Here is a 25,584-nt window from a genome sequence, read left to right as displayed (position 1 = left end):
GTTTCATGGATCCCAGTTATGTTGCCTATGGGCCCAGTCTCTATTTCCATAACTTTGTACATTATTATCATGGATACTGTGATACGTTGTAGCATCCAGTATCCTCTGTCATCATAACGAGACATCGTCTCCTATAGTAGAATATCGCTCATTAGGAGTGCACCACATGGCGGCACACAGGGCGCTCACTGCTCCATATTAGTGACACATCTAATGCCCCTCAGATGAGGTCATGTCCGGTGTATAGGACTTATTCTGCCCTATTATGTAATGCCAGATTATCAGGACTATAGGGGACAGGACTTGAACAATCCCACTATACACAGCACAGATACCCAGCAGATCCCTTAACAATATGTCCTTACTGAGTTGTTGTTTTTGTTTATAGAACAAGAAAAATCAGAAAATGTGGAAAAGGGGAAAAAGAGACGAGGTAAGTGTGAGAATCAGCTCCATGTTGTGTGATGTCGGTCAGGGAGAATACTTCATGTGGAGCAGATGTCATCTGTCAGTGATGGGATTGTCACATGTGTGATCGCTGACGATGATTCCTGACCTCTGTGTGATGAGATTCCTCTGCCGTCCGGCCACAGTGACCGCACAGTAGTATCATGCCCTATGGCGTCCCATCATTTACATTATATTTGTCTCTTCTCATAGGTTCCATCTTCCGCCGGATCTTATCATCCTGCCGGCGTGGATTATCCAGGGCTGCTCGCCTATTTACATGTTGTCACCGTCCTCCTAGAGACATCTAAAAGATGGGACACCTCGGCATCCAGCGCCCTGAAGACCAGCAGATCCACCATCACTGCTGGAGCTTTATAGAAGGACCGTCACCATCCACCTGTGGCCTTCTGACTGTTACACCAGCAGATCCACCATCACTGCTGGAGCTTTATAGAAGGACCGTCACCATCCACCTGTGGCCTTCTGACTGTTACACCAGCAGATCCACCATCACTGCTGGAGCTTTATAGAAGGACCGTCACCATCCACCTGTGGCCTTCTGACTGTTACACCAGCAGATCCACCATCACTGCTGGAGCTTTATAGAAGGACCGTCACCATCTACCTGTGGCCTTCTGACTGTTACACCAACAGATCCACCATCACTGCTGGAGCTTTATAGAAGGACCGTCACCATCTACCTGTGGCCTTCTGACTGTTACATCTCTGCCCGGATACGTTCGGGTCTGGCCTATGTCACCAGGCTCTGCGGTATCCATACTGCTCGTAGACTGGGCTGTTACTGATCACCTGGTATCTGACCCCGGCTTCTTCCTGACTAGGATTTCGTCTACTGATTCTGTTCCTCATTTTGTCCTTCTATCCTATTATTATTATTATTATTAATAAAAAAATTACAATTATTATTACTCAGATTTTTATTCTGATTCTTTTTCGTCTTGACCTCGGTAGTAATAGATCTTCTCCCTAAATACATTTCTCATTACCCAGAATGCAGCAGTCAGGCTCATATTTTTGTCCAGCAGCTACACTGGTGCCTCCTCCCTGCTGTAACAGTCATTGCACTCACCCAAAAAGCTCTCCAGAGCACTGCACCGTCCTACATCTCGGTTACTACCATACGTACATTCCAATGAGCTGAGACCAACATCCTCTGTAATCACTACCTCCCACTCCCACATTCAAATGCCAATATTTGTTACTGGTTAAATATTTCTGGAAATAACTTTAGGTCAATGGGAATGTTAAAAAAGGAAGACATCTAGGCATTATTCTGCATTTTTTTTAAGCGTTTCTACAAGTTTTTTTTTTTTCAATGCTTAATGGAATTTAAATCAAAACAACCAGAAAGTATTGGAAAAAATACGGAAAAGCACACAAAAAAACAATTAGAAAAACACTGCAGAAACGTCCAGGAAACGACCAGAAGAAGCAAAAAAAATACATTTTTAGGCCGGTTTCACACGTCCAGATAATTCCCGTACCGTTTAAAAATGTTACTGGAGTTATCCGTGTCCGTGTCCTCACGTGGCACATCAGTGTGGCACACGTGCGGCACATGTGTGCTGCCCGTGTGCCCACTGGGTACCACTCGCACCGTGCAGGAGACAACGCTAAAGTTTAGCGCTGTCCCCTGCATCGTGCTGAATTGGCGATTCATATCTTCCCTGCAGCAGCGTTTGCTGCAGGGAATATATGAATAATACTGTTTAAAATAAAGATGTATCTGGCCCCCACCCCCTGTGCGCCCCCCCCTTCCCCGCTGTGCTGAAAATACTCACCCGGCTCGTTCCCTCGCCGCCGCTGCTTCTTCTCCTGGCTGCGGCTTCTCCTGTATGCGGTCACGTGGGGCCGCCGATTACAGAAAATGAATATGTGGCTCCACCCCTATGGGAGGTGGAGCCGCATATTCATTACTGTAAATGAGCGGCCCCACGTGACCACATACAGAAGAAGCTGTGGCCAGGAGAAGCAGCGGCGGCGAGGGAACGAGCCGGGTGAGTATTTTCAGCACAGCGGGGAGGGGGGCGGATGGGCAGATACATCTTTATTTTAAACAGTATTATTCATATATTCCCTGCAGCAAACGCTGCTGCAGGGAAGATATGAATCGCCGATTCAGCACCAGTGGGGGGGACAGCGCTTAATGTAGCGCTGTCCCCTGCACGGCACACGGACTGCACACGGACAATGTCCGTGTGCGGTACGTGTTTTACACGGACCCATTGACTTTAATGGGTCTGTGTAATACGTGCGCTCCCACGAACACTGACATGTCTCCGTGTTTGGCACACGGCCAAACACGGAGACACGGTCCGCAAAAAATCACTGACATCTGAACAGATGCAGTGATTTTTATGTGTCTACTTGTCAGTGTCTCCAGTACGTGAGGAAACTGTCACCTCACGTACTGGAGACACTGACGTGTGAAACAGGCCTTAAAGAGTAGAAAAAGACGCAGTGTGAACACAATCTTTTTGCAGAGTTTTTTGGAGCAGAAACTGCCTACGTGCACACAGCATCTTTCAGACGCCGGCGCAGTCGCTGGAGTTTTCGCTCAAAAAGCCACTTCAGGAAAAAAGCCAGCGGTTGGTGTGATTTTGTGTATGGGACTTTTTCTGCTTGAGTTGATTCAGTAGTGAATTATTATTATAATTATAGAATTATTATAGCATTTTTTCACTATGTTCATAATTTTGTGTTATGTGTTTTTCATGTCAGATTCTGTGACAAAACCGAAATATAAAAAAAATTTAATATCTCTTGTAACTCCATCTAAAAATATTCTTGGGCTCGTTTTCCATACATAACACAAGGCAATTTTTGTCAATTCTTGTAATGTTTCTGCTTGAAAAGAAAAAACAAGCTAACATTTGACTACTGAATGCAATGAAAGATTTTTTGATGTAGATTTTTCTGGCTGAACATTCTGTGCCAAAATACCATGCAAAAAAACAACATTCTCTTTGGATATGTTCACAGAGAGATAATTTTTTTATCTGAATTTTTTAGGTTGAAAAACCAACAACAAATTCTTATAAAAAAAACAAAAAACAAGATTTTTTTACATGGATTTTTTTTACACCATTTTTGTATATGGAGTGATTTTTCTACGTTTATTTGATTCAGTTTTCAAATTTGAACTTGTTTTTCTGGCAGTAAAAAATGACCGTCAGATTAGGAATTTTCTTATTTTTGTAGCAGAAACGCCTCAAGGATTGACACATTGATTCTTTTTCCACATTAAAAAAATAGCACCATGTGCAATGTAGATTTATGTTCACACTGAGGTTTTGTGCAGATTTAAGACCAGAAAGTCTCCAAACAAAACCTATTACACAGGGCCCATGGTAGGTGGGGGCCTGTCACAGATAATGGCCGCTGCATTCATTCTTCTCCTCGCTGCAACCAGCCAGTGACTGCGGACCCCCTTCTAGTGTTCATGGGACCTCAGATACAATTACTTCGTCCAGCGAATAGGCCGTCAGAAAAAGAGGAGACTCTGGGAAAATTAGGCAAATCCGCCAGGTGCTACAGAAGCATTCCTGAAGTGCTCCCGGAAAGGTCGTCATGCTGCGCCACCAGATAGAGCCGAAGCGTCTGAGCGTATACTCAGGGGGCGGACAAGGTGTGTAATGGGGGGGCGGTAATGCACAAGGTCCTGTCAAGTATGGAGAAGCCCTTTAACCTCAATGGTAAAAATTACAAAATTAAGCCCCATGTGTCACGAGAGAAAGAAGAATTATTTGAATATTTGAAAATGAAATGCTAGGTGAAATCCCAAGAAACAATGAAAACCCTATATTAAGGGTCACCAATCTAACCCAAGAAGAGGTGCGAAACCGGCTAAATAAGATTAAAATAGATAAATCTCCGGGTCCGGATGGCATACACCCACGAGTACTAAGAGAACTAAGTAATGTAATAGATAAACCATTATTTCTTATTTTTAGTGACTCTATAGCGACAGGGTCTGTTCCGCAGGACTGGCGCATAGCAAATGTGGTGCCAATATTCAAAAAGGGCTCTAAAAGTGAACCTGGAAATTATAGGCCAGTAAGTCTAACCTCTATTGTTGGTAAAATATTTGAAGGGTTTCTGAGGGATGTTATTCTGGATTATCTCAATGAGAATAACTGTTTAACTCCATATCAGCATGGGTTTATGAGAAATCGCTCCTGTCAAACCAATCTAATCAGTTTTTATGAAGAGGTAAGCTATAGACTGGACCACGGTGAGTCATTGGACGTGGTATATCTCGATTTTTCCAAAGCGTTTGATACCGTGCCGCACAAGAGGTTGGTACACAAAATGAGAATGCTTGGTCTGGGGGAAAATGTGTGTAAATGGGTTAGTAACTGGCTTAGTGATAGAAAGCAGAGGGTGGTTATAAATGGTATAGTCTCTAACTGGGTCGCTGTGACCAGTGGGGTACCGCAGGGGTCAGTATTGGGACCTGTTCTCTTCAACATATTCATTAATGATCTGGTAGAAGGTTTACACAGTAAAATATCGATATTTGCAGATGATACAAAACTATGTAAAGCAGTTAATACAAGAGAAGATAGTATTCTGCTACAGATGGATCTGGATAAGTTGGAAACTTGGGCTGAAAGGTGGCAGATGAGGTTTAACAATGATAAATGTAAGGTTATACACATGGGAAGAGGGAATCAATATCACCATTACACACTGAACGGGAAACCACTGGGTAAATCTGACAGGGAGAAGGACTTGGGGATCCTAGTTAATGATAAACTTACCTGGAGCAGCCAGTGCCAGGCAGCAGCTGCCAAGGCAAACAGGATCATGGGGTGCATTAAAAGAGGTCTGGATACACATGATGAGAGCATTATACTGCCTCTGTACAAATCCCTAGTTAGACCGCACATGGAGTACTGTGTCCAGTTTTGGGCACCGGTGCTCAGGAAGGATATAATGGAACTAGAGAGAGTACAAAGGAGGGCAACAAAATTAATAAAGGGGATGGGAGAACTACAATACCCAGATAGATTAGCGAAATTAGGATTATTTAGTCTAGAAAAAAGACGACTGAGGGGCGATCTAATAACCATGTATAAGTATATAAGGGGACAATACAAATATCTCGCTGAGGATCTGTTTATACCAAGGAAGGTGACGGGCACAAGGGGGCATTCTTTGCGTCTGGAGGAGAGAAGGTTTTTCCACCAACATAGAAGAGGATTCTTTACTGTTAGGGCAGTGAGAATCTGGAATTGCTTGCCTGAGGAGGTGGTGATGGCGAACTCAGTCGAGGGGTTCAAGAGAGGCCTGGATGTCTTCCTGGAGCAGAACAATATTGTATCATACAATTATTAGGTTCTGTAGAAGGACGTAGATCTGGGTATTTATTATGATGGAATATAGGCTGAACTGGATGGACAAATGTCTTTTTTCGGCCTTACTAACTATGTTACTAACTATGTTACTAATATTTGAATGAGAATATTATTTTAGAGCCATTCCGTGATCATGTACAATGAACTCTGAAAATGTGTCTGGTCAGGAACAGGGGAAAACGGTCCTGAACTGGTTAAATGAGGCCTCCATTCAGGCTCCCATCAGCTCCGCAACAGCTTGATCGCAAGGTGCAGAATGGTCGCCATGGCAGCCAGGGTCCTGCTCAATGCCCACGGCCGCCATCTTGGCACTCCTATGCACATATTTTTTCACTAAAATTAAAACTTGAGAGTCTGACGCTAGTGTGAAAGTAGCCTTAGCTGAGGTAATTTTGGCTGCGGCACAGATTGCTGTGGTCTATGAGGGCAAACCACCAGAAATCCAGGGTTGGATTTTTTGACGTCCAGTTACCACTATTAGATGTGGTGCCACATTGTGATAGTCAAGAAGCGCAAAAAATGATGACACTATTATAGGTCAGTGATGTATGTCGGCAACTATTATAGGTCAGTGATGTATGGCGGCGGCCATTATCCATAGAAGCCTTCTATCCTTGTTTTTGCTCATTTTTGATTGGTCCATGATGAATTTATGACAGGATATAATTTACTCTCATGTTTCTCACTGTTTTTGTTTAATAGTTTTATTCATTAGCAGGAGCGAGAGCAGAGAGGACGCCCCTCAGCGCTCTCCATGTCATTCCTGTCAGACCAGAGCACAGCCCGCCATTTCTAGGAAGAGAAGGGAAGAGGAGGGGGCGTGTCCTTCTTCCAGGTCCATGACGTCACCAGGGAAGCTCCCGATGGAAGGGGCGGGGCGATGGCGGAAATGAGCAGAGAGTGACAGAGGGGAGGATTACATCGGGGAAAAAGGCGTGGCTTAGGAAGGTAAAGAAGGCGTGTTTTATTTGCCGAATTGAAGAGTTCATAGCTAGTAGGCGTGGTTTCAGTGGCAGTTCTCCATTCCTAGAGGAGAGGTCGGGAGTGGGCGGAGCTTCTTAGTGGGAGCGGGTTCGCGATGCTGGTGAGGGTCAGTGTGTGACGGGAGCGCGCTGCGGGTTACAGGACAGGAGGCGGCCTCAGTTGAGGGTCGGTATCCCGGATGCTGCGGACACTGTCGACGCCGAGCAATCGGTGAGAAGAACCGAGGAGCCTGGAGAGTATGGGGAGGAATGCAGGGACCCCGAACCGGCCATTGTGTCAGTGAGAGCCGCGGACTGTATGTAGCGGAGCCCGGGCTGGTGTGTGTGTGTGTGTGTGTGTGTGTGTGTGTGTGTGTGTGTGTCGCAGCCCCGCACGCTACACTAATATAATTACGTAAATAACCCCCAGAAGTCAGGTCCTACAGGTGTGAGCCCTCTTTTCGTTTTGTGCTGTCCCCCCCCCTCCGTTGCGCCTCGCGGGATCCCCCCCCTCTCCGTTGCGCCTCGCGGGATCCCCCCCCTCTCCGTTGCGCCTCGCGGGATCCCCCCCCCTCTCCGTTGCGCCTCGCGGGATCCCCCCTCTCCGTTGCGCCTCGCGGGATCCCCCCCTCTCCGTTGCGCCTCGCGGGATCCCCCCCCTCTCCGTTGCGCCTCGCGGGATCCCCCCCCTCTCCGTTGCGCCTCGCGGGATCCCCCCCCTCTCCGTTGCGCCTCGCGGGATCCCCCCCCCTCCGTTGCGCCTCGCGGGATCCCCCCCCCTCCGTTGCGCCTCGCGGGATCCCCCCCCCTCCGTTGCGCCTCGCGGGATCCCCCCCTCTCCGTTGCGCCTCGCGGGATCCCCCCCTCTCCGTTGCGCCTCGCGGGATCCCCCCCTCTCCGTTGCGCCTCGCGGGATCCCCCCCTCTCCGTTGCGCCTCGCGGGATCCCCCCCTCTCCGTTGCGCCTCGCGGGATCCCCCCCTCTCCGTTGCGCCTCGCGGGATCCCCCCCTCTCCGTTGCGCCTCGCGGGATCCCCCCCTCTCCGTTGCGCCTCGCGGGATCCCCCCCTCTCCGTTGCGCCTCGCGGGATCCCCCCTCTCCGTTGCGCCTCGCGGGATCCCCCCCTCTCCGTTGCGCCTCGCGGGATCCCCCCCTCTCCGTTGCGCCTCGCGGGATCCCCCCCTCTCCGTTGCGCCTCGCGGGATCCCCCCCTCTCCGTTGCGCCTCGCGGGATCCCCCCCTCTCCGTTGCGCCTCGCGGGATCCCCCCTCTCCGTTGCGCCTCGCGGGATCCCCCCCTCTCCGTTGCGCCTCGCGGGATCCCCCCCTCTCCGTTGCGCCTCGCGGGATCCCCCCCTCTCCGTTGCGCCTCGCGGGATCCCCCCCTCTCCGTTGCGCCTCGCGGGATCCCCCCCTCTCCGTTGCGCCTCGCGGGATCCCCCCCTCTCCGTTGCGCCTCGCGGGATCCCCCCCTCTCCGTTGCGCCTCGCGGGATCCCCCCCTCTCCGTTGCGCCTCGCGGGATCCCCCCCTCTCCGTTGCGCCTCGCGGGATCCCCCCCTCTCCGTTGCGCCTCGCGGGATCCCCCCCTCTCCGTTGCGCCTCGCGGGATCCCCCCCTCTCCGTTGCGCCTCGCGGGATCCCCCCCTCTCCGTTGCGCCTCGCGGGATCCCCCCCTCTCCGTTGCGCCTCGCGGGATCCCCCCCTCATTTTCTTGCATCTTGGGGACACCCCTTGCTGTTTCCCCCCGTTTTCATACAATCCACCCCGTCTCCCTTGTGATTGTGATCACCCCTTTATGATTAGCAGTTCTGATTGTCCCTCCATGTGATCTTCCTTCCCGCACCACTGATGGTTATGCTCCGTCTCTCCTTAGTCTGTGGTCGGGGGCCCTCTGTTATACCCATGCTGCACAGGTCACTGCACACACGGTACATGCTCCTCATATTTTTTCCTGTGACTCTTTTCTTGCCACACTGCATAAACCTGCTGGTGTCGAGGGCCGCGCTGCGTGTGAGGTGGTGGTGCAGGGGGCCCCTCTGCTGGATGCCTACTGTGTGTAATGTGCCACCCTGGTCACATCCCCCGGGCTGCTGGTCCTGGCTGAGGTGGATGACGGATTGCAGCCTGTAATCTCCAATTTGAGCCAAATGAACTTGTAAGCTGAAATATTGTCCAATTATTGTTTCCCTGTGAGCGACGTCTGCGTTCTAAAGAGTTTACGGTAAATAGTATGGAACGAACGTTATATAAAGCGCTCGTGCCTCTGGTGTGTGAGCGGGGCGGCCTCCTGGGCTGCCAGTGTTCTCCCTCCGGTGTGTGAGCGGGGCGGCCTCCCAGGCTGCCAGTGTTCTCCCTCCGGTGTGTGAGCGGGGCGGCCTCCTGGGCTGCCAGTGTTCTCCCTCCGGTGTGTGAGCGGGGCGGCCTCCTGGGCTGCCAGTGTTCTCCCTCCGGTGTGTGAGCCGTGCGGCCTCCTGGGCTGCCAGTATTCTCCCTCCGGTGTGTGAGCGGGGCGGCCTCCCGGGCTGCCAGTGTTCTCCCTCCGGTGTGTGAGCGGGGTGGCCTCCCGAGCTGCCAGTGTTCTCCCTCCGGTGTGTGAGCGGGGCGGCCTCCTGGGCTGCCAGTGTTCTCCCTCCGGTGTGTGAGCGGGGCGGCCTCCTGGGCTGCCAGTGTTCTCCCTCCGGTGTGTGAGCGGGGCGTCCTCCTGGGCTGCCAGTGTTCTCCCTCCGGTGTGTGAGCGGGGCGGCCTCCTGGGCTGCCAGTGTTCTCCCTCCGGTGTGTGAGCGGGGCGGCCTCCTGGGCTGCCAGTGTTCTCCCTCCGGTGTGTGAGCCGTGCGGCCTCCTGGGCTGCCAGTGTTCTCCCTTCTCTGTTGCACTTCTTATATTTTATTGCATGGACACAATCTGGTGTGCAGACCCCACTCTCCGCTCCTGCGACATTGTACCCGAGCTCTTGTAGCACCATTATGGCAGCGGAGTCCCCCTGCCCCCGGATCATCGTCCCCTGCCTGTGACTTACTGCAGGCCCTTTAACGCTTTATGCTACCTGTATAGGAGCAGATTATTTCCACATAGAAAAACTTTAAACTTGAATTTATATATTTGAATCCTAAAAAAAGTCTTCACGGTGTGAGAAAATCGTGAGGACATTGATCGTGTTGGTGAGTAATCCCAATTCCCACATGACTGAGAAGTTGCGATTCCTATAAGGGGCAATTGATTACCCTGGCATCACTATGGGGTGAAATGGTGCTTAATGGAGGTTGTAGGTCGGATATCTGACTGTTCAGGAAATTTGTAAAGGCAATGGCCAACTTCATGGACCACTTTTAGTTACTTTGCATCTTAAAGAGAAAGTGTGATATATCATGGACCCATGATTGACCATTCATGATAAAACCTTTTAGTGTAGTTCCAAGGGTTTGCGTTGCAACTCCTTTAATTCTTCGTGAAGCACTCTTAACTATTTTTTTAGCATTACCCTGGGGTTAAGAAGAGAAGTATAGCTGAGCAGATTGATTCACAGGACCCTAGTCCAGGGATCAGATATTCTGTGGCTACTAGATGGGAGCCCTTCCAAACCTCCTCCTACCTGCCAGCATTTCCATCACTTTTGATTGCTTGCCCGGTGGAAGACGTAGTATTCATTGCAGCATTAAGGCTTCGCCATCAAAAGAGGAGTGGCGGATACTGGCAGGAAGGAAGAGATGTGACATACTGGACCAGGGTCCTGCGAATTGATTCACTTATCTCTAGTCAACACTCCAAATTGCATGTCAACGTCCATTCATCTCTGTGCTGCCTGGACGATTATTTCTTATGATGTCTGACGAAGGCTTGTGTCCAGAATGTTTCTACTATTGATTTACCACAGTGCTTTTACGTTTGATATGGATTAGAGAGTTAAAGTTTTTTTTTGCACAGTTATGTCTCTTTGTAATATACTCCGTAACTTAATTTGGCTTCCTTCTCTCACCGTGCTGTTGTAACTGCCTGGTTCATTCTCTTTTAGAAGCTGCTTTGAGCTGCTGCTCTAGAAAAATATGAACTCAAACGTCACCTACAAACTCTCTCCTTTCCTTGTCTAAGCACAAGGAGAGTGTTTGTAAGTAGTTTTTGAGCACAGACTCTTGCTAAAGTACTGTAGGTCAAAAAAGCTTCTAAATGAGCGTGAACTAGGCAGTTATAACTGCACTTCCTGGATTTTCGAGACAACAGGAAGAATTTTTTAAAGCTTTTTAGGGCGTTGGGGGTCACTTATTTTGGGCCCCCAATTAAGAGTTGAGAGTTTAGTTAGTAGCGCTTGGTTACCTTTGTCAGTGCCATGGACTAGAGAGGGTTTGTGTGGAGGATAGGAGTTGTGATCTGTGCTGCCGAGGAGATATTCCCAGTAAGGATCAAGAGGACGTGATGTAGGAATAACAAAGTGGTTTATTCTCAACGCTTTTCGAAGCTGGAATAACTTCACCAGGAGACCACCGATTACAGACCAGTGGACCTAAGGAGAGACATCAGGACGTCTGATCATCACCTTGAGGGAAAGTTCCTGACTTCAACTTAGTCCTGGTCTTCACAAAGAAATCCTAGAACTTGCTACCATTTCGGATGCAGAAGATCCTGCGCTTTCATCAGATCTTTTTTTTTTTCACTTTTGTTTTAGAAATGACTGATTTGCAAACATAAATGCGGAGACAGACGATATCGTCAGCCAGACAAAAGTGATAGACTTCCCTGTCTGTCAGGAGTCGTACCCCCAAGCTATGAAAACAAAACCCTGCCTTGGTCACTCCTTCTCTGAGCTCCCATAGAGGAGTATTAAGGCCCCGTCACACATAGCGACGCTTGAGCGATTCCGACAACGATACAACCTGTCAGGGATCGCTCAAGCGTCGCTATGTGGTCGCTGGTGAGATGTCACACAGTGCGATCTCCCCAACGACGCAGCAGCGATGCGGTGAACTGTAGCGACCTGTAGCGACCTGTAGAACGATGCTATTTCATGATGATTCAATGGGACGTCCTGTCAGCGAGGTCGTTGGTAAGGTGTCAAACACAGCGATGTGTGCTACCCAGCGGGACCTCAACAATCAAAAAATGGCCCAGGCCATTCTGACACGACCAGCGATCTCACAGCAGGGGCCTGATCGCTGCTACATGTTACACATAGCGAGATCGCTACTGAGATCGCTGTTGCGTCACAAAACTTGTGACTCAGCAGCGATCTCGCTAGCGATCTCGTTGTGTGTGACGGGGGCTTTACTGCAGGTGAGGAGGAGGAGGTGGTGCTGGGCGGTGGCTGCACCGTGGAGGAGAATTCCTGTCCCCGAGGGTTTGTAGATCGCACACGTCAATTTTCGCTCTCCAGTGATTTCTTTGGGTTTTCTTCGACAGTTTTACATTCTTTTTGTGAGTTGCCACGAGCTTTGTTGCTTATGTGTTATGATCGGTGTTGGATATTTGGTTACTCGAAAGCTTTTTGTGTATCCAGGAAAGCACAGAATATTCCAGAGGTTTCTATAGAGATTTCTTTAGACTTCTCTGGATATTGCTGGTTTTTGTGTTCCGGTTTCCCTTGTCAAAAAAAAAAAGTACGGTACTCCCTGCTTTTACTTAGCGTCTTGTGATTGTGTTTTTTTCCATGTGGTTTTTGTTGTTGCGAGACATCCATAGACAAATTGTTTGCTGGCGATCTACGAGATCAGCAGATAAAAGCTTGTCAGAATAATGTTGGCTTAGATGACCATTATGGCTTCATGTATGTAAACTGCTGCAGAATATGTTGGTGCTATAAGTAAGCATAATAATTATGCTCCTATACACTGACCTTTCCCCTGTTCATTTACTGACTGAAAAATTTGAATTCACCCTCATTTACAACCCACATTCCACCATTCAGTCCTTTACCTTTCCGATCATCGGAAGAGCTGTGTAGCCCCCATTCTCAGTCCTTCCCTCATCCAATCATTGGAAGAGCTGTGTAGCCCCCATTCTCAGTCCTTCCCTCATCCGATCATTGGAAGAGCTGCCTAGCCCCCATACTCAGTCCTACCCTCATCCGATCATCAGAAGAACTGTGTAGCCCCCATTCTCAATCCTTCCCTCATCCGATCATTGGAAGAGCTAGTTAGCCCCCATACTCAGTCCTTCCTTCATCCGATCATTGGAAGAGGTGTGTAGCCCCCATACTCAGTCCTACCTTCATCCGATCATTGGAAGAGGTGTGTAGCCCCCATACTCAGTCCTACCTTCATCCGATCATTGGAAGAGCTGTGTAGCCCCCATTCTCAATCCTTCCCTCATCCGATCATTGGAAGAGCTGTGTAGCCCCCATTCTCAATCCTTCCCTCATCCGATCATTGGAAGAGCTGTGTAGCCCCCCATTCTCAGTCCTACCCTCATCCGATCATTGGAAGAGCTGTGTAGCCCCCCATACTCAGTCCTACCTTCATCCGATCATCGGAAGAGCTGTGTAGCCCCCATTCTCAATCCTTCCCTCATCCGATCATTGGAAGAGCTGTGTAGCCCCCCATTCTCAGTCCTACCCTCATCCGATCATTGGAAGAGCTGTGTAGCCCCCCATACTCAGTCCTACCTTCATCCGATCATCGGAAGAGCTGTGTAGCCCCCATTCTCAATTCTTCCCTCATCCGATCATTGGAAGAGCTGTGTAGCCCCCCATTCCCAGTCCTACCTTCATCCGATCATTGGAAGAGCTGTGTAGCCCCCCATTCCCAGTCCTACCTTCATCCGATCATTGGAAGAGCTGCCTAGCCCCCATACTCAGTCCTACCCTCATCCGATCATTGGAAGAGCTGTGTAGCCCCCATTCTCAGTCATTCCCTCATCCTATCATTGGAAGAGCTGTGTAGCCCCCATACTCAGTCCTACCTTCATCCGATCATCGGAAGAGCTGTGTAGCCCCCATTCTCAACCATTCCCCATCCGATCATTGGAAGAGCTCCGTACAGCTTCATAGACCCAATTCTCAATCCCCCCCATCCAATCGTGCGTAGAGCTCCGTAGCCCTCCATTCTCACTGCATTCGATCATTTGAAGAGTTCGTTGGACCCCATTCTCAGCCTTCGTTGAGACATCTTGAGATCACTCCATTCTCAAGGCCACCAAACATTAGACCAAAGTTTGGCTAAATATATGATTTCAACCAAATTGCTATTTTGCCACCTAAAGACCATACGACGCACGATCTTAGCATGGCATAATGTATCCGTGCTGATCCTTCGAAGTACTTTATTTCACTAGCTCCACTCTATTGATTATCGACTGTTTTTGTTCATTATTTTCGGAAATGTACGGTTTCATCCAAGATATTTGTACAATGTAATTGAACGTGTGTATGGTTCTGTTGTGTAAGTAACATCCCTAAATTCCCCAGCACCCATCTATCGGGAGCCCCATTTGCATGAGACTGCTGGACGAACCTGTCGGTGTCTGTGGGTATGATCTAGCTCCGAACCAGAACTCAGCGCTCACTTGACCATTGGAAAGGCTCCAGATCACCTTCCTACACCTCTCGTGGCAGTTGCCACATTCTTAGCATGAGCCTTAAAGTCGCGATTCTGCAGCTTCTCTCCGGCACTCAGCACTTCTGCGCTGATCTGAGACAGGTGACTGTTGCGTACCTGGGACGTTGTACGTCTTCTACCTGTTCATGGCAGATTTTGGGGATTATTAGTCAGGATGAGCCTTGTGCCCCAGGAACGTGCTGGCACTATATTTATCATTGATAGGGCGGCCCTCATCCTTCTCGGCCTCTGCTCTACATTAATCGGCAGCTGTGTTTTCCCAGGAGGTGTCGGTAATGATCACTTTTCATGTTCTGTGCGCTCGCTTGTCTGCTCGCTTGTCTCTTCCTATCAGAAATATGAATCATCAGTAAATCTTTGTGTTCGGCTTCCCAGAAACATGAAGTAATGAGATTATGAGCCTGCAGAAATCTGCGCAGTATTTATTACCACCAAATTTGTGTCTTTTTATTGAGTTCTTTGGCAAATTACAGGTGAAGGACCTCAGGGGCTGGGAATACACTAATAAATATTGTGCGAGACATCTGGGCCGGAGGAATGGAGACGTGACGGGCCGACAGCACCTGAATCCCTGGAAAACCTCCGTTCTGGTTTTGTGACGTGATTCTGATATTAATATGTGATGTCGCTGTTTTTGCGCCGTTGTCGTAGCTGCAGGTTTAGTACAGGGTTGTTGCTGCTTGTTTACTGTAGGACGTCGTCTCTAGTCTGGAAGGGACAAGGTTCTGTGGGATTTCAATCCTTTACTTGTCCGGGACTTTAGAGCTGATGCTGCTATTGATGTAACTGAAGATTGTTCTGTTTATATCGCTTTTTCTGCTGATGTAGTTTTTGATAATGTTACTGCTCACACTACGATTGCTGCTGCTTGTGCTGCCGAGGGGGGTGCTGCCGCTGCCTGCACTATTGATGACGCTGGGTTATTCACTCCTGGGCTACAAACATTACTATACTCGAGCTCCATTCACAATTCTACAGCATCTCCTGCTTGTTCAGCGTCTACTTGTTCTGCTGACATATATTTTATAAAGTGTCATTAGACCCTGAACATTGATGTGGGAGAAACTAACTTTAGAATCAAGTTTCCAATGTAAAAATAATAGTGAGTGCAGCTCTGGGGTATAATACAGGAGGTAACTCAGGATCAGTAATGTAATGTATGTTCACAGTGACTGCACCAGCAGAATAGTGAGTGCAGCTCTGTGGTATAATACAGGATGTAACTCAGGATCAGTAGTGTAATGTATGTACACAGTGACTGCACCAGCAGAATAGTGAGTGCAGCTCTGGGGTATAATACAGGATGTAACTCAGGATCAGTAATGTAATGTATGTACACAGTGACTGCACCAGCAGAATAGTGAGTGCAACTCTGGAGTATAATACAGGATGTAACTCAGGATCAGTAATGTAATGTATGTACACAGTGACTGCACCAGCAGAATAGTGAGTGCAGCTCTGGTGTATAATACAGGATGTAACTCAGGATCAGTAATGTATGTACACAGTGACTGCACCAGCAGAATAGTGAGTGCAGCTCTGGAGTATAATACAGGATAGAACTCAGGATCAGTAATGTAATGTATGTACACAGTGACTGCACCAGCAGAATAGGGAGTGCAGCTCTGGGGTATAATACAGGATGTAACTCAGGATCAGTAATGTATGTATAAAGTGACTGCACCAGCAGAATAGTGAGTGCAGCTCTGGAGTATAATGCAGGAGGTAAGGCTGGTTTCACATTTGCGTTTTTTGCCGCTGCGTTTTAGCGCATATAAACGCATGCGTTTTTTTCCCTATATTTAACATTAAAAACGCATGAGTTTTTTTTGTACGCATTTGGCCGCGTTTGAGAACACATGCGTCGTTTCTATGCTTGCGTTTTGTTCGGAAATGCAACATGTAGTAATTTCTAGAGGCGTTTTTTTGCGGCAAAAAAACGTATTGCTGTCTATGTAAACGCATGCGTTTTTAAGCACATGCGTTTGGTTGCGTTTTTGAACGCATGCGTTTCAATAGAGAAAAACTAGTTTAGACACTGATAAGCCACCCCCCACCATCAAGGTGGTAAAGGGATCCAAACCCTAACCCTAGCCCTACCCCTAACCCTAGGGATCCAAACCCTAACCCTACCCCTAACCCTAGGGATCCAAACCCTAACCCTAGGGATCCAAACCCTAACCCTAGGGATCCAAACCCTAACCCTAGCCATTTCTATTTATAGTGGGTTTTCTAGTTGATTTTTATGATTGGCAGCTGTCACACTAAAGACGCTTTATGTTCCAAAAAATATTTTTTGCGTTTCCACATTTTGAGAGCTACAATTTTTCCATATTTTGGTCCACAGAGTCATGTCACACGCCCTCTGTAGTTCCATTGGCGGTGTCTGGATCTTGATTTTTCTCTTGTGAAATTTCTCATCATGCGTATCAAAAACGCAAACGCATGTAAACACGTAAAAACGCGGCGTTTTTTTTAACCGCATGCGAAAATGCATGCGTCTAAAAAAACGCAGCATTTGTACGCGTTTACATGCGTTTTTTTCACCACCTGCGGATGCGTTTTAAACGCTGCGTTTTTAAACGCAAATGTGAAACTAGCCTAACTCAGGATCAGTAATGTATGTATAAAGTGACTGCACCAGCAGAATAGTGAGCGGCTCTGGAGTATAAGGCTATGCTCACATGTTGTGTTTGACGACTTTTGTTCCTAAGGCAAAACCTGCTCTCTTGTCAGTAAGAAACTTGCTTCAAATAGGCAGGTTTTGCTTAATTTTTGTGTATTTTTTGCAGCGTTTTTTTTTCACAGTACATTTGTCTCTTGTGCATGCTGATAAAGTTCATAGCAAAAAAAAAAAGTCTGATTCAACTTCATTAGGTTTTTTTCACAGAAAATGCAGCAAAAAACTAATACCTGCTGTTTTCCCAGCGTTTTTTGCACCATCCATTGCTTTTAATGGGTGAAAAACGCTGTAAGAAGTGACATACCATGTTCTGCAAAATCCAAGGTTTTGCACAAAATACAGAGGACCAAAAAACCAATGTGTGTATGAGATTTCTTACATCTCATAGGCTGTGCTGGTACTGTAAAACTCACTGAAAATTAGCATAGAAAACGACTAATCTGAACTTGCCTTAGTCAGACGTGGGCACAGAGCCAATCATTTGTCCCAGTCCGGCCCGCGGATCAAGACAGCCGTAAGGTTGAAACCGCTGGCCCATGGACCGTACCATGTGACCGCCTTCCCTGCCACGCATCCCACTTCCACCATTATCTGCATCCTCAGGATGCAAATAAATGTGATTACAATGGTCATCTTCCTCCATCACTCAGTGTGCAAGTGAGACAGCAGATATGAGGACCTGGGAGAATCAGAGAGAGGTGAGTGGTTTGTGTGTTCTATATAAGAGGCTATGTGAGGCCTCATACCGTATATAGTGAGGCTGCTGGGGGCTCATAATGTATATAGGGGGGTGTATGTTGAGTCATACAGTATATTGGGCATGTGTGTGGACAGATGAGACCAAAATTGAGCTTTTTGGCTACAAAAACAAACGCTATGTCTGGCACCAAACCAGTTCAGCTCATCACCCCAAGAGTATCATCCCCACAGTGAAACATGGTGGTGGCAGCATAATGGTGGCTTTACAAAGTACTGACTTTAGGGAGTTGAATAGTTTTGCACACTGACGTTTTCAGTTATTTTGCCCTATTTGTTTCTTGCTTTACTAAAAATAAAGCTAAATGTTCCCAGTTGTAGGCATGTTCTTTATATGAAATAATTCAGACCCTAAAACAAAACACTGAAATTCCAGGTTGTGAGGTAGCAAAACGTTAATAATGCCAAGGTAGTGAATACTTTCGCAAGCCTCTGTACAGTGGGTATTCGCATACTTATTCTGTTCAGTAGTAAGTGTAATGTTAATATTGAGCAGAATTAATGTCAGGCTCTTGGTTCGGCCCTCCACAAGCGTCATGGTGTTTCATGTGACCCCTCGGGATAATGAATTGCCCACCCCAGCGATAGTCAGTGACTCTGCTTTTCCCCTTGGGCGTGTGTGCGGCAGCGATGTCTCATTCAGGGTATGTGCACACGTCAGGATTTCTTGCAGAAATTTTCCTGACAAAAAACGGACATTTCTGCCAGAAATCCGCATGCGTTTTTACTGCGATTTTGACGCGTTTTTGATGCGTTTTTTGTGCGTTTTTTCCCAAATGCATAGAATTGTGGGAAAAACGCAGAAAATCCGCAAAAATAATGAACATGCTCATTTTTTTACCACGATGCGTTTTTTTCGCAGAAAAAAACGCATCCATGTGAACAAAACATGCAGAATGCATTCTAAGGCTATGTGCACACGTCAGGTTTTTTTCCTGACAAAATCCGGAGAAATCTGCCAGAAAATCGCGTTTTTTTCCGCGCGTTTTTCTCGCGTTTTTTGCGCTGATTTTTTGCGGATTTTTTGCGTTTTTTTTTTTTTTTCCCTGAATGCATGAAATCCGCAGAAAATCCGCAAAAAGAATGAGCATGGCCATTCTTTTTGCGGATTGCGTTTTTTTTGCGGAAAAAAACGCATACATCTGCACAAAAAATGCGGAATGCATTCTAAATGATAGGATGCATAATTTGAGCGTTTTTTATGCGGATTTATAGCGTTTTTATCGGGAAAATCCGCAAAAAAAAACGCGAAAAATCCGGACGTGTGCACATACCCTAAATGATAGAATGCATAATGTATGCGTTTTTAATGAGTTTTATAGCGTTTTTAGCGCGAAAAAACGCGAAAAAAACACGAAAAAACCTGAACGTGTGCACATGGCCTCACACTGTGGTTGTTGAGTGTCTGCAGCAGTCATAAGGTCAGTAGCAGCTGATATAGACGGACATGTCTGTCCTCCGCAGCGGACATGTGGGACATGAAGCTGTGATTATGGGATTTGTCTGCACTTCCTGTTTCCCTATTGTTGGACATTGCAGTCAGTCTCCTCCTTCCTGCACTGGCTGATAACAGAGAACAAGACGCTGCATTCAGTAGCATCCCCCATACAGAGTGAGACTGTACTGCCCCTTTAATAGACCCCTTCTTTGTGTGTGTAATGTGTTCTCCGTTTTCTCGCCATCTATTGTCTCGGGATGTGTATAATTAGCAGTATAGTAGGGGGCAGATGCCGAGCTCTGTGTGCTTATTAGAGGGACTGTCTATGAGCCGATAAACACTAGCTGTCCACACAGAGGCCAGAACAGGACCCTTAGTAAACTCGTCTGTGACCCTTCCATGACCAGAGAGTAGAGCAGAGTGCTCAGGGCTAGAAAAAAAACTGCACTGCACTGGACCGTGACAGAGATGCAGTACCAAACTTCCCCATGGGCAAGGGTGGCGCTGTTTCTGGGGGGGGGGGGGGGGGGGGGGAGATGTTTTACCCCTTTTAAACTGGAATTACAGCAGAGAAAAATGCAATTCTTTCCTCGAAAAGCCACCAGCACTTCATTTGGGTGTGAGGGGCATGATGTTTAGGTCAAATTCACACTATTGCACAATTGTGGCCAGCAGCTTTGAATGCAGCAAGCAGAGATCCTGAAATGGTGAAACAATGAATCATAAACTCCCTTTTGAAGGAAACTATAGGGCGATATGGTCACCAAAGACCACACAGTAGAGGCATGAAATGTACCGAGAGGGGCACATGGTCACACTGTGACCCGCTAATTACTGTGATGTTGACATGCAACCTGATTTCTTTCATTATGGTTCCTCGTAACATCGGCATTCTTTACATACGTAGCTTGTATTTGGGCTTGCTTACACATCGATTATTTGATGCGATAAATTCCCCCCAAAAAGAATTGCCTGCCACTTTAATTCCTACCTGGAAAATCCACGGTGTATATGTAGTGTGTGCGCTCAGCCTGATGCTGGCTGTAACACAATGTTACCGACCGCTTGCTCTGGACCCCCCCATACTCGGGATGCAATCTGTACGCCCCCCCACACTCGGAGAGTGCTTGCTCTCTAGACGCACTCCCACTCGGGCCACGCACACTCCCACTCGGGCCACGCGCACTCGGGCCACGCGCACTCCCACTTGGGCCAAGCGCACTCGGGCCACGTGCACTCGGGCCACGCGCACTCGGGCCACGCGCACTCGGGCCACGCGCTCTCGGGACACGCGCTCTCGGGACACGCACTCGGGCCACGCGCTCTCGGGACACACACTCGGGCCACGCGCTCTCGGGACACACACTCGGGCCACGCGCTCTCGGGACACACACTCGGGCCACGCGCTCTCGGGACACACACTCGGGCCACGCGCTCTCGGGACACACACTCGGGCCACGCGCTCTCGGGACACACACTCGGGCCACGCGCTCTCTCCGGATTCCCCCCACACTCGGGACACGCTTGGTCTCTGGATTACCCCCCTTCCCCGTCACACACCGGAGACGCGCTCGCTGTCTAACAGTCGGGGGAGGCCTGCTGAGGTTCGGCTGACTTTTATCTTACATGTACGGTGCCGTGAGTACCTGTGCATGACCCACGTCCACCCTTTTCTTCCCCGGCGCACCCGCATACCGCTGAATCATGTCCATACAATTAAAATAAAGGACTTTTAGCTGTAAGGATTCGGTGAGTGCTGCTTTTCTTTTTCCTATAAATTTCAGAGTTGTAGAAAATCTCAAATATTCTTCTTTTGTGTCCATGGCTTTTATAGTAGCTGCCAAGTCCCGGCATGTAGGCACATCCTAATGGCTTTACCTCCAGCCCTTGCTTCGAAGTACAGGCTAAATGAAGAAGTCCTAAGAGTGACTGGAGGTTTTCGGCTAGGATAAGCCTTCCATTGTGTTGGTTCTGTATATGGACAAGCAGAGTGGCATCCCCAAATTCTCTTGCCAGCATGAAGTCTCCCCCTTCCCAGTAAGAATGAAGACAGGCTATAGCCCATTAGTCTGCAGTGTGAACCAGTCAGGCCAGTCTCCTTTGTCTTGGCCATAAAGCAGGAATAATGTAATCTAGAAGCTTTACCTAGTGCAGCGGCTCCTGTACATGAAGTCATCCTGTCCTCCAGCTGCACTCGGATTTGGTGGCGCTCGAGGAATTCCTCCTGAAAACCACAGCTCAGCCTTATTACTCTACCATGTGTGATTCCAGGAGTCATACTGTTCTCCTCCACAGCATTGCCGAGCTGCGGACGTCACAGTCCATGGCCCTGCTGAAAATCCCTTATCCTGGCCACCATTCTCCACCCCATGGACTCAGCAGTAGGAATATATATGCCGGTGGGCCTAAGAGTAACCTATGGGACTACTCTGCCACGTCTGAGCATGCTCTGAAATGGTCACAGCTGGGGAATGGGTCACTAGACATGGAGACCACCGGGTCCTTGGTTTATACACCTTTCCATGGCTGGCAAGGGGCTTTGGGAAAGACCAGGCCCACATCTCTGGGACTGTAGGGCAGAATATTCAGGAAAGCAGCAGGAATAAACCAAGAGCAAACACTGGTCACTTCTGACCTGCGGACTGGTCTTCTATAAAAGGGGCACGAGTCAGTAATAATGCCCAGAGCAGTGTTACAGGGGTCTGAGCAGGACATTACTGGTTGCTGGGGGCTAGATACAATGTATCAGATCTGCCCAGAGTGTTCCTTTTAGAACACAATGTAGCCATTTTATTAAAGGGATATTTCTCTTTGTTGATGGATATTGTGAGAGCTTGGAAATACAAGCAATATTACAATTTGCTTCTTAGACCACGTTCACACGGTCAGTATTTGGTCAGTATTTTACATCAGTATTTATAAGTCAAAACCAGGAGTGGAACAGTTAGAGAAGTATAATAGAAACTGGATTCATCACCCACTCCTGGTTTTGGCTTACAAATACTGATATAAAATACTGACCAAATACTGAACGTGTGAACGTTGCCTTACTAGTACTTGCTGTTCTTGAGATAGTAACACTTTTGTTTACTACCCATTGCCTAAGAGGCCGACCACCGCTGCTAGACAGCAGAAGGCACACATTGATTACATGCTCTTTTGTATTGAGCTTGTAAGCGCTGTTTTGACGCTGACCAGGATCGCTGGAGCACGCTGATACCTCCCTAAACCCATCCATCTTCAGAGTAGGGATTACAATCTACACAGCAGCAGTGGTCGGTCTCCTAGGCAACAAGCTGTAAACAATAGAAGTGTTCCTATCTCAAAGGCTGCAGATTTTATAAGGGGTAAATGGCAAAAGTGTTTTTACAATCTATATCTAAATATATATATATATATATATATCTGTTAGGAAGGAAACGTGCCCTTCAGAGGGAGACAGGTGCTGACTTTACACCCATGGTCAGGGGCAGTGGAAAGCTGTCATGGCTGCTGTTGTGGTTGTCACCTACATGTTAAGAAGCAACGGCAGAGGTTATTAGAATAGCGCAGATGTGATTTATAGGACAGAAGTAATAACCCTGCAGGATGGCACCGTGCTGGCACCAGAGCTCTTTACGCCACGTGTGCTGCGCAGGATGTTGCTGCTGGTTTTGCTCCTGTAGTATGAGGACAGGGAACGCCTTTTCCTATATTGGGAGATGATGGCGCGTCCCCCCCCCCCCCCACGCCTCTCAGGTTGCTGTAGTAGACATTGGTGCAGATTGAAGCCCCCGACCACTGTCTGTATCACCTAGTGATTCCGATGCTCGATCATGTGTAACACTGTCGAAACGATGCTTAGGGGGTGATCGCCATCTCTGACCGCTCTCCCATACACAAGCGCTTGTTCGGCCAAACTTTCCTGTGTTCTATAAGAAAATCGGCGGCTGCCATGTCTGTCGCCGGTTCATCTCCAAGAGAACAATGCGATGGCTGTCCGAAATGAGACATGCATTATCAACATCTGTCTGTCTATCCCACCTTAACGCTGACGAGGCTCCGAACTAAGTCATTTCCCTCTTCTTCCATTTCCCACCAGGTGCTGACCACTAACGGGGAAGTTCTCTCTTTTTGGGTGACTCATCCAGGTTACTCTTTGCACCCCGACTTCCTTCCGCTACTCAGCAATAATTTCTTGGTTAGTCTGACAGTGAAATTAGGAGCCACAAAACTAACTTGTTATTGGGAGCGGCAGCTTTGAGGGTCCCAGCAGAGGTAGTAGTGGCTCAGGGGCTTCTGATGATCCAGTAGCTTTATGTTGTTCATCATCTGTCTGTCCCGTCATACTACTTCAGGTTTCTGGGAAAGCTGAGTGACCCCCATTTATGGCAGCCATATACCCTCTGTATATATAATCAGGCCCTGATGTAAGTTTAGCTGTGATTTCTTGTTCCCTGATCCTCTCCGTGGAAGTCTTGACTTAATGATTTTCCTGGGCGTGTAATGACATGGCGGTATTATTTGCTTTTCATACACAAATATGCTGCTGCTCCAGGTGTGCGGGATAGAGCTGGTGACAAATGTGGTTATTTAGGTGTTGGAAGGGAAATGTCATTTTCTTATGAATCTGTTAATGCTGTAAATTATACAGAAGAACAAGATAATCTTAACCCTGCTGTTGTCTTCGGTCTGGGGAGACCGATTTTGAATTTTGGTATTTTTTTGGGGTGTTCAAGATGCGGTTCTGAAACTTGTGGTTGATTGACTTAAATGAGGATGGGTCGGTCGGCCACGGGTTTCAGAGCCGCATCTTGAATATTTTAAAGAATATTGAAGTTCAAGGTCGGTCGTTTTTGACCGAAGACAACAGCAGGGTTTTAAAGAACCTAACATTTTTGGTTGAAGAATGTGAAGCTCCTCTGCTGCTCTCCGGCTTCTTTGCTGCCTTCTTGAGCACTGTGCGCCGATGAAGCAGGGAACATACAGCCGACCTCGCTGCACAATCTCAGGGGTGGAGAATGTTACACGCATGCCCGATAGTTGTAATCAACCAGCAGTGATGTCGCTCTTGTAAATCATGTCCCTCACACCCCTAGGAGCAAGCTTCCATGATTAGATGGAGTATTATTCTGCGATAATCACCACTGATTTGCACTCTACTAGTGCAGCTTTAAAGGGAACCTGTCATGACCGATAATGTGATTGTGCCGCCAGCTTTTAGTCGTGCAGCTGCTACTCTCTGTAGCCGAGCCTGAATGACTGAAAGCCGGCGGCTCACAGGAAGAATAAAGTACATTTTCTTTCGGTTTCAGCGACTAGGCACCTTAATGACCTGCAGTTTACACCCATATCTGCAGGTAAATAATGTTTTTGGACAAGTTCACTTAAGTTAATTTCATATTCCATTGCTAAGCTATATGAAGGGGACTTTTAGAATGCAGGGAAAGGTTGGTACATAGGTTCATATTGGCTGCTTTAGGGGGGATAAGGCAGCTGCCAGATTCACTTTGTCTTTGTACATAGGCGTATTACATTCATTAAGAGAATATTCTTGTACTTAGGAGCAGTATTCGCCCCTTTGACATTTTTCGTGTTTTGCTACCTCTCAACCTGGAGTTACACTTTTTTTTTTGAGGGTTTGCATCAGTTCATGTAAAAAACATACCTACAACTGGGAACATTTGGTTTTCTTTTGACGCAAACAACAAACAGGACAAAATAACTAAAGACTTTGGTGTTCATAATTATTCACCCCCTAAAGTCAGTACTTTGTAGAGTCTAATTTTGCGGCAGTTTCAGCTGCAAGTCCCTTTGGATCAGTCTCTATCAGCTTTCCATGTCTTTTCACTGTGATTTTTGTCTATTCTTAAAGGCAAAACTGCTCCAGCTCCTTGAAGTTAGGTGGTTTCCTCTGGTGAACAGCGATCTCCAAGTCTGACCACAGATTCTCCATTGGATTAAGGTCCGGGCTGTGACTTGGCCACGCCAGAACATTTTCATGTGTCCCCTTAAATCACTGGAGAGTTGCTTTAGCAGTATGCTTTGGGCCATTGTCTTATTGGAAGGTGAACCTCCGTCCCAGTTTCAAATCGGTAACAGACTGAAACCGGTTTTGCTCAAGAATATCCCTGCATTACGCATCATCCAACTTCCCTTCAACTCAAAACATTTTCCCTGTCCATGCTGCTGAAAAACATCCCCATCATGATGCTGCCAGCACCACCATTTTTCACTGTGGGGATGGTGTTCTGGGGGTGATGATCTGTATTGGTTTGGTGCCAGACATAGCGTTTACCTTCGTGGCCAAAAGTTCAATTTCGCTCTCATCTGAGCACAGCACCTTCCTCCATACATTTGAGCTTTACATATTTTGTGTGTCAGTAAAGGCTT

The 25,584-nt window shown here is 47.7% G+C and overlaps 2 protein-coding genes across 10 annotated transcripts in view; both read left to right on the top strand.

Moving 5' to 3' along the window:
* LOC138643157 (microtubule-associated serine/threonine-protein kinase 3-like) overlaps positions 1-1,379 on the top strand; it is a 49,335-nt gene extending 47,956 nt beyond the window's left edge. Inside the window, exons 15-16 of the mRNA XM_069731978.1 lie at positions 389-433; positions 661-1,379. Of these exons, the coding sequence (XP_069588079.1) occupies positions 389-433; positions 661-758 (143 nt within the window). The 3' untranslated portion in view covers positions 759-1,379. The remainder of the gene's footprint in view (positions 1-388; positions 434-660) is intronic.
* Positions 1,380-6,875: 5,496 nt separating this feature from the next.
* PTK2 (protein tyrosine kinase 2) overlaps positions 6,876-25,584 on the top strand; it is a 194,079-nt gene continuing 175,370 nt past the window's right edge. For 7 of the 9 annotated variants that reach the window (XM_069731971.1, XM_069731968.1, XM_069731966.1 and 4 more), the window contains exon 1: positions 6,876-7,025. The gene's annotated coding sequence lies outside the window, so the exon portion shown is untranslated. The remainder of the gene's footprint in view (positions 7,026-25,584) is intronic. The other 2 variants (XM_069731970.1, XM_069731969.1) reach the window with 1 other exon arrangement.

This window comes from Ranitomeya imitator, chromosome 6, assembly GCF_032444005.1.
Source record: "Ranitomeya imitator isolate aRanImi1 chromosome 6, aRanImi1.pri, whole genome shotgun sequence".
NCBI lineage: Eukaryota > Metazoa > Chordata > Amphibia > Anura > Dendrobatidae > Ranitomeya > Ranitomeya imitator.
Note: the sequence above shows the minus strand (reverse complement) of the source record. Positions and strands in the feature narration are given on the sequence as shown.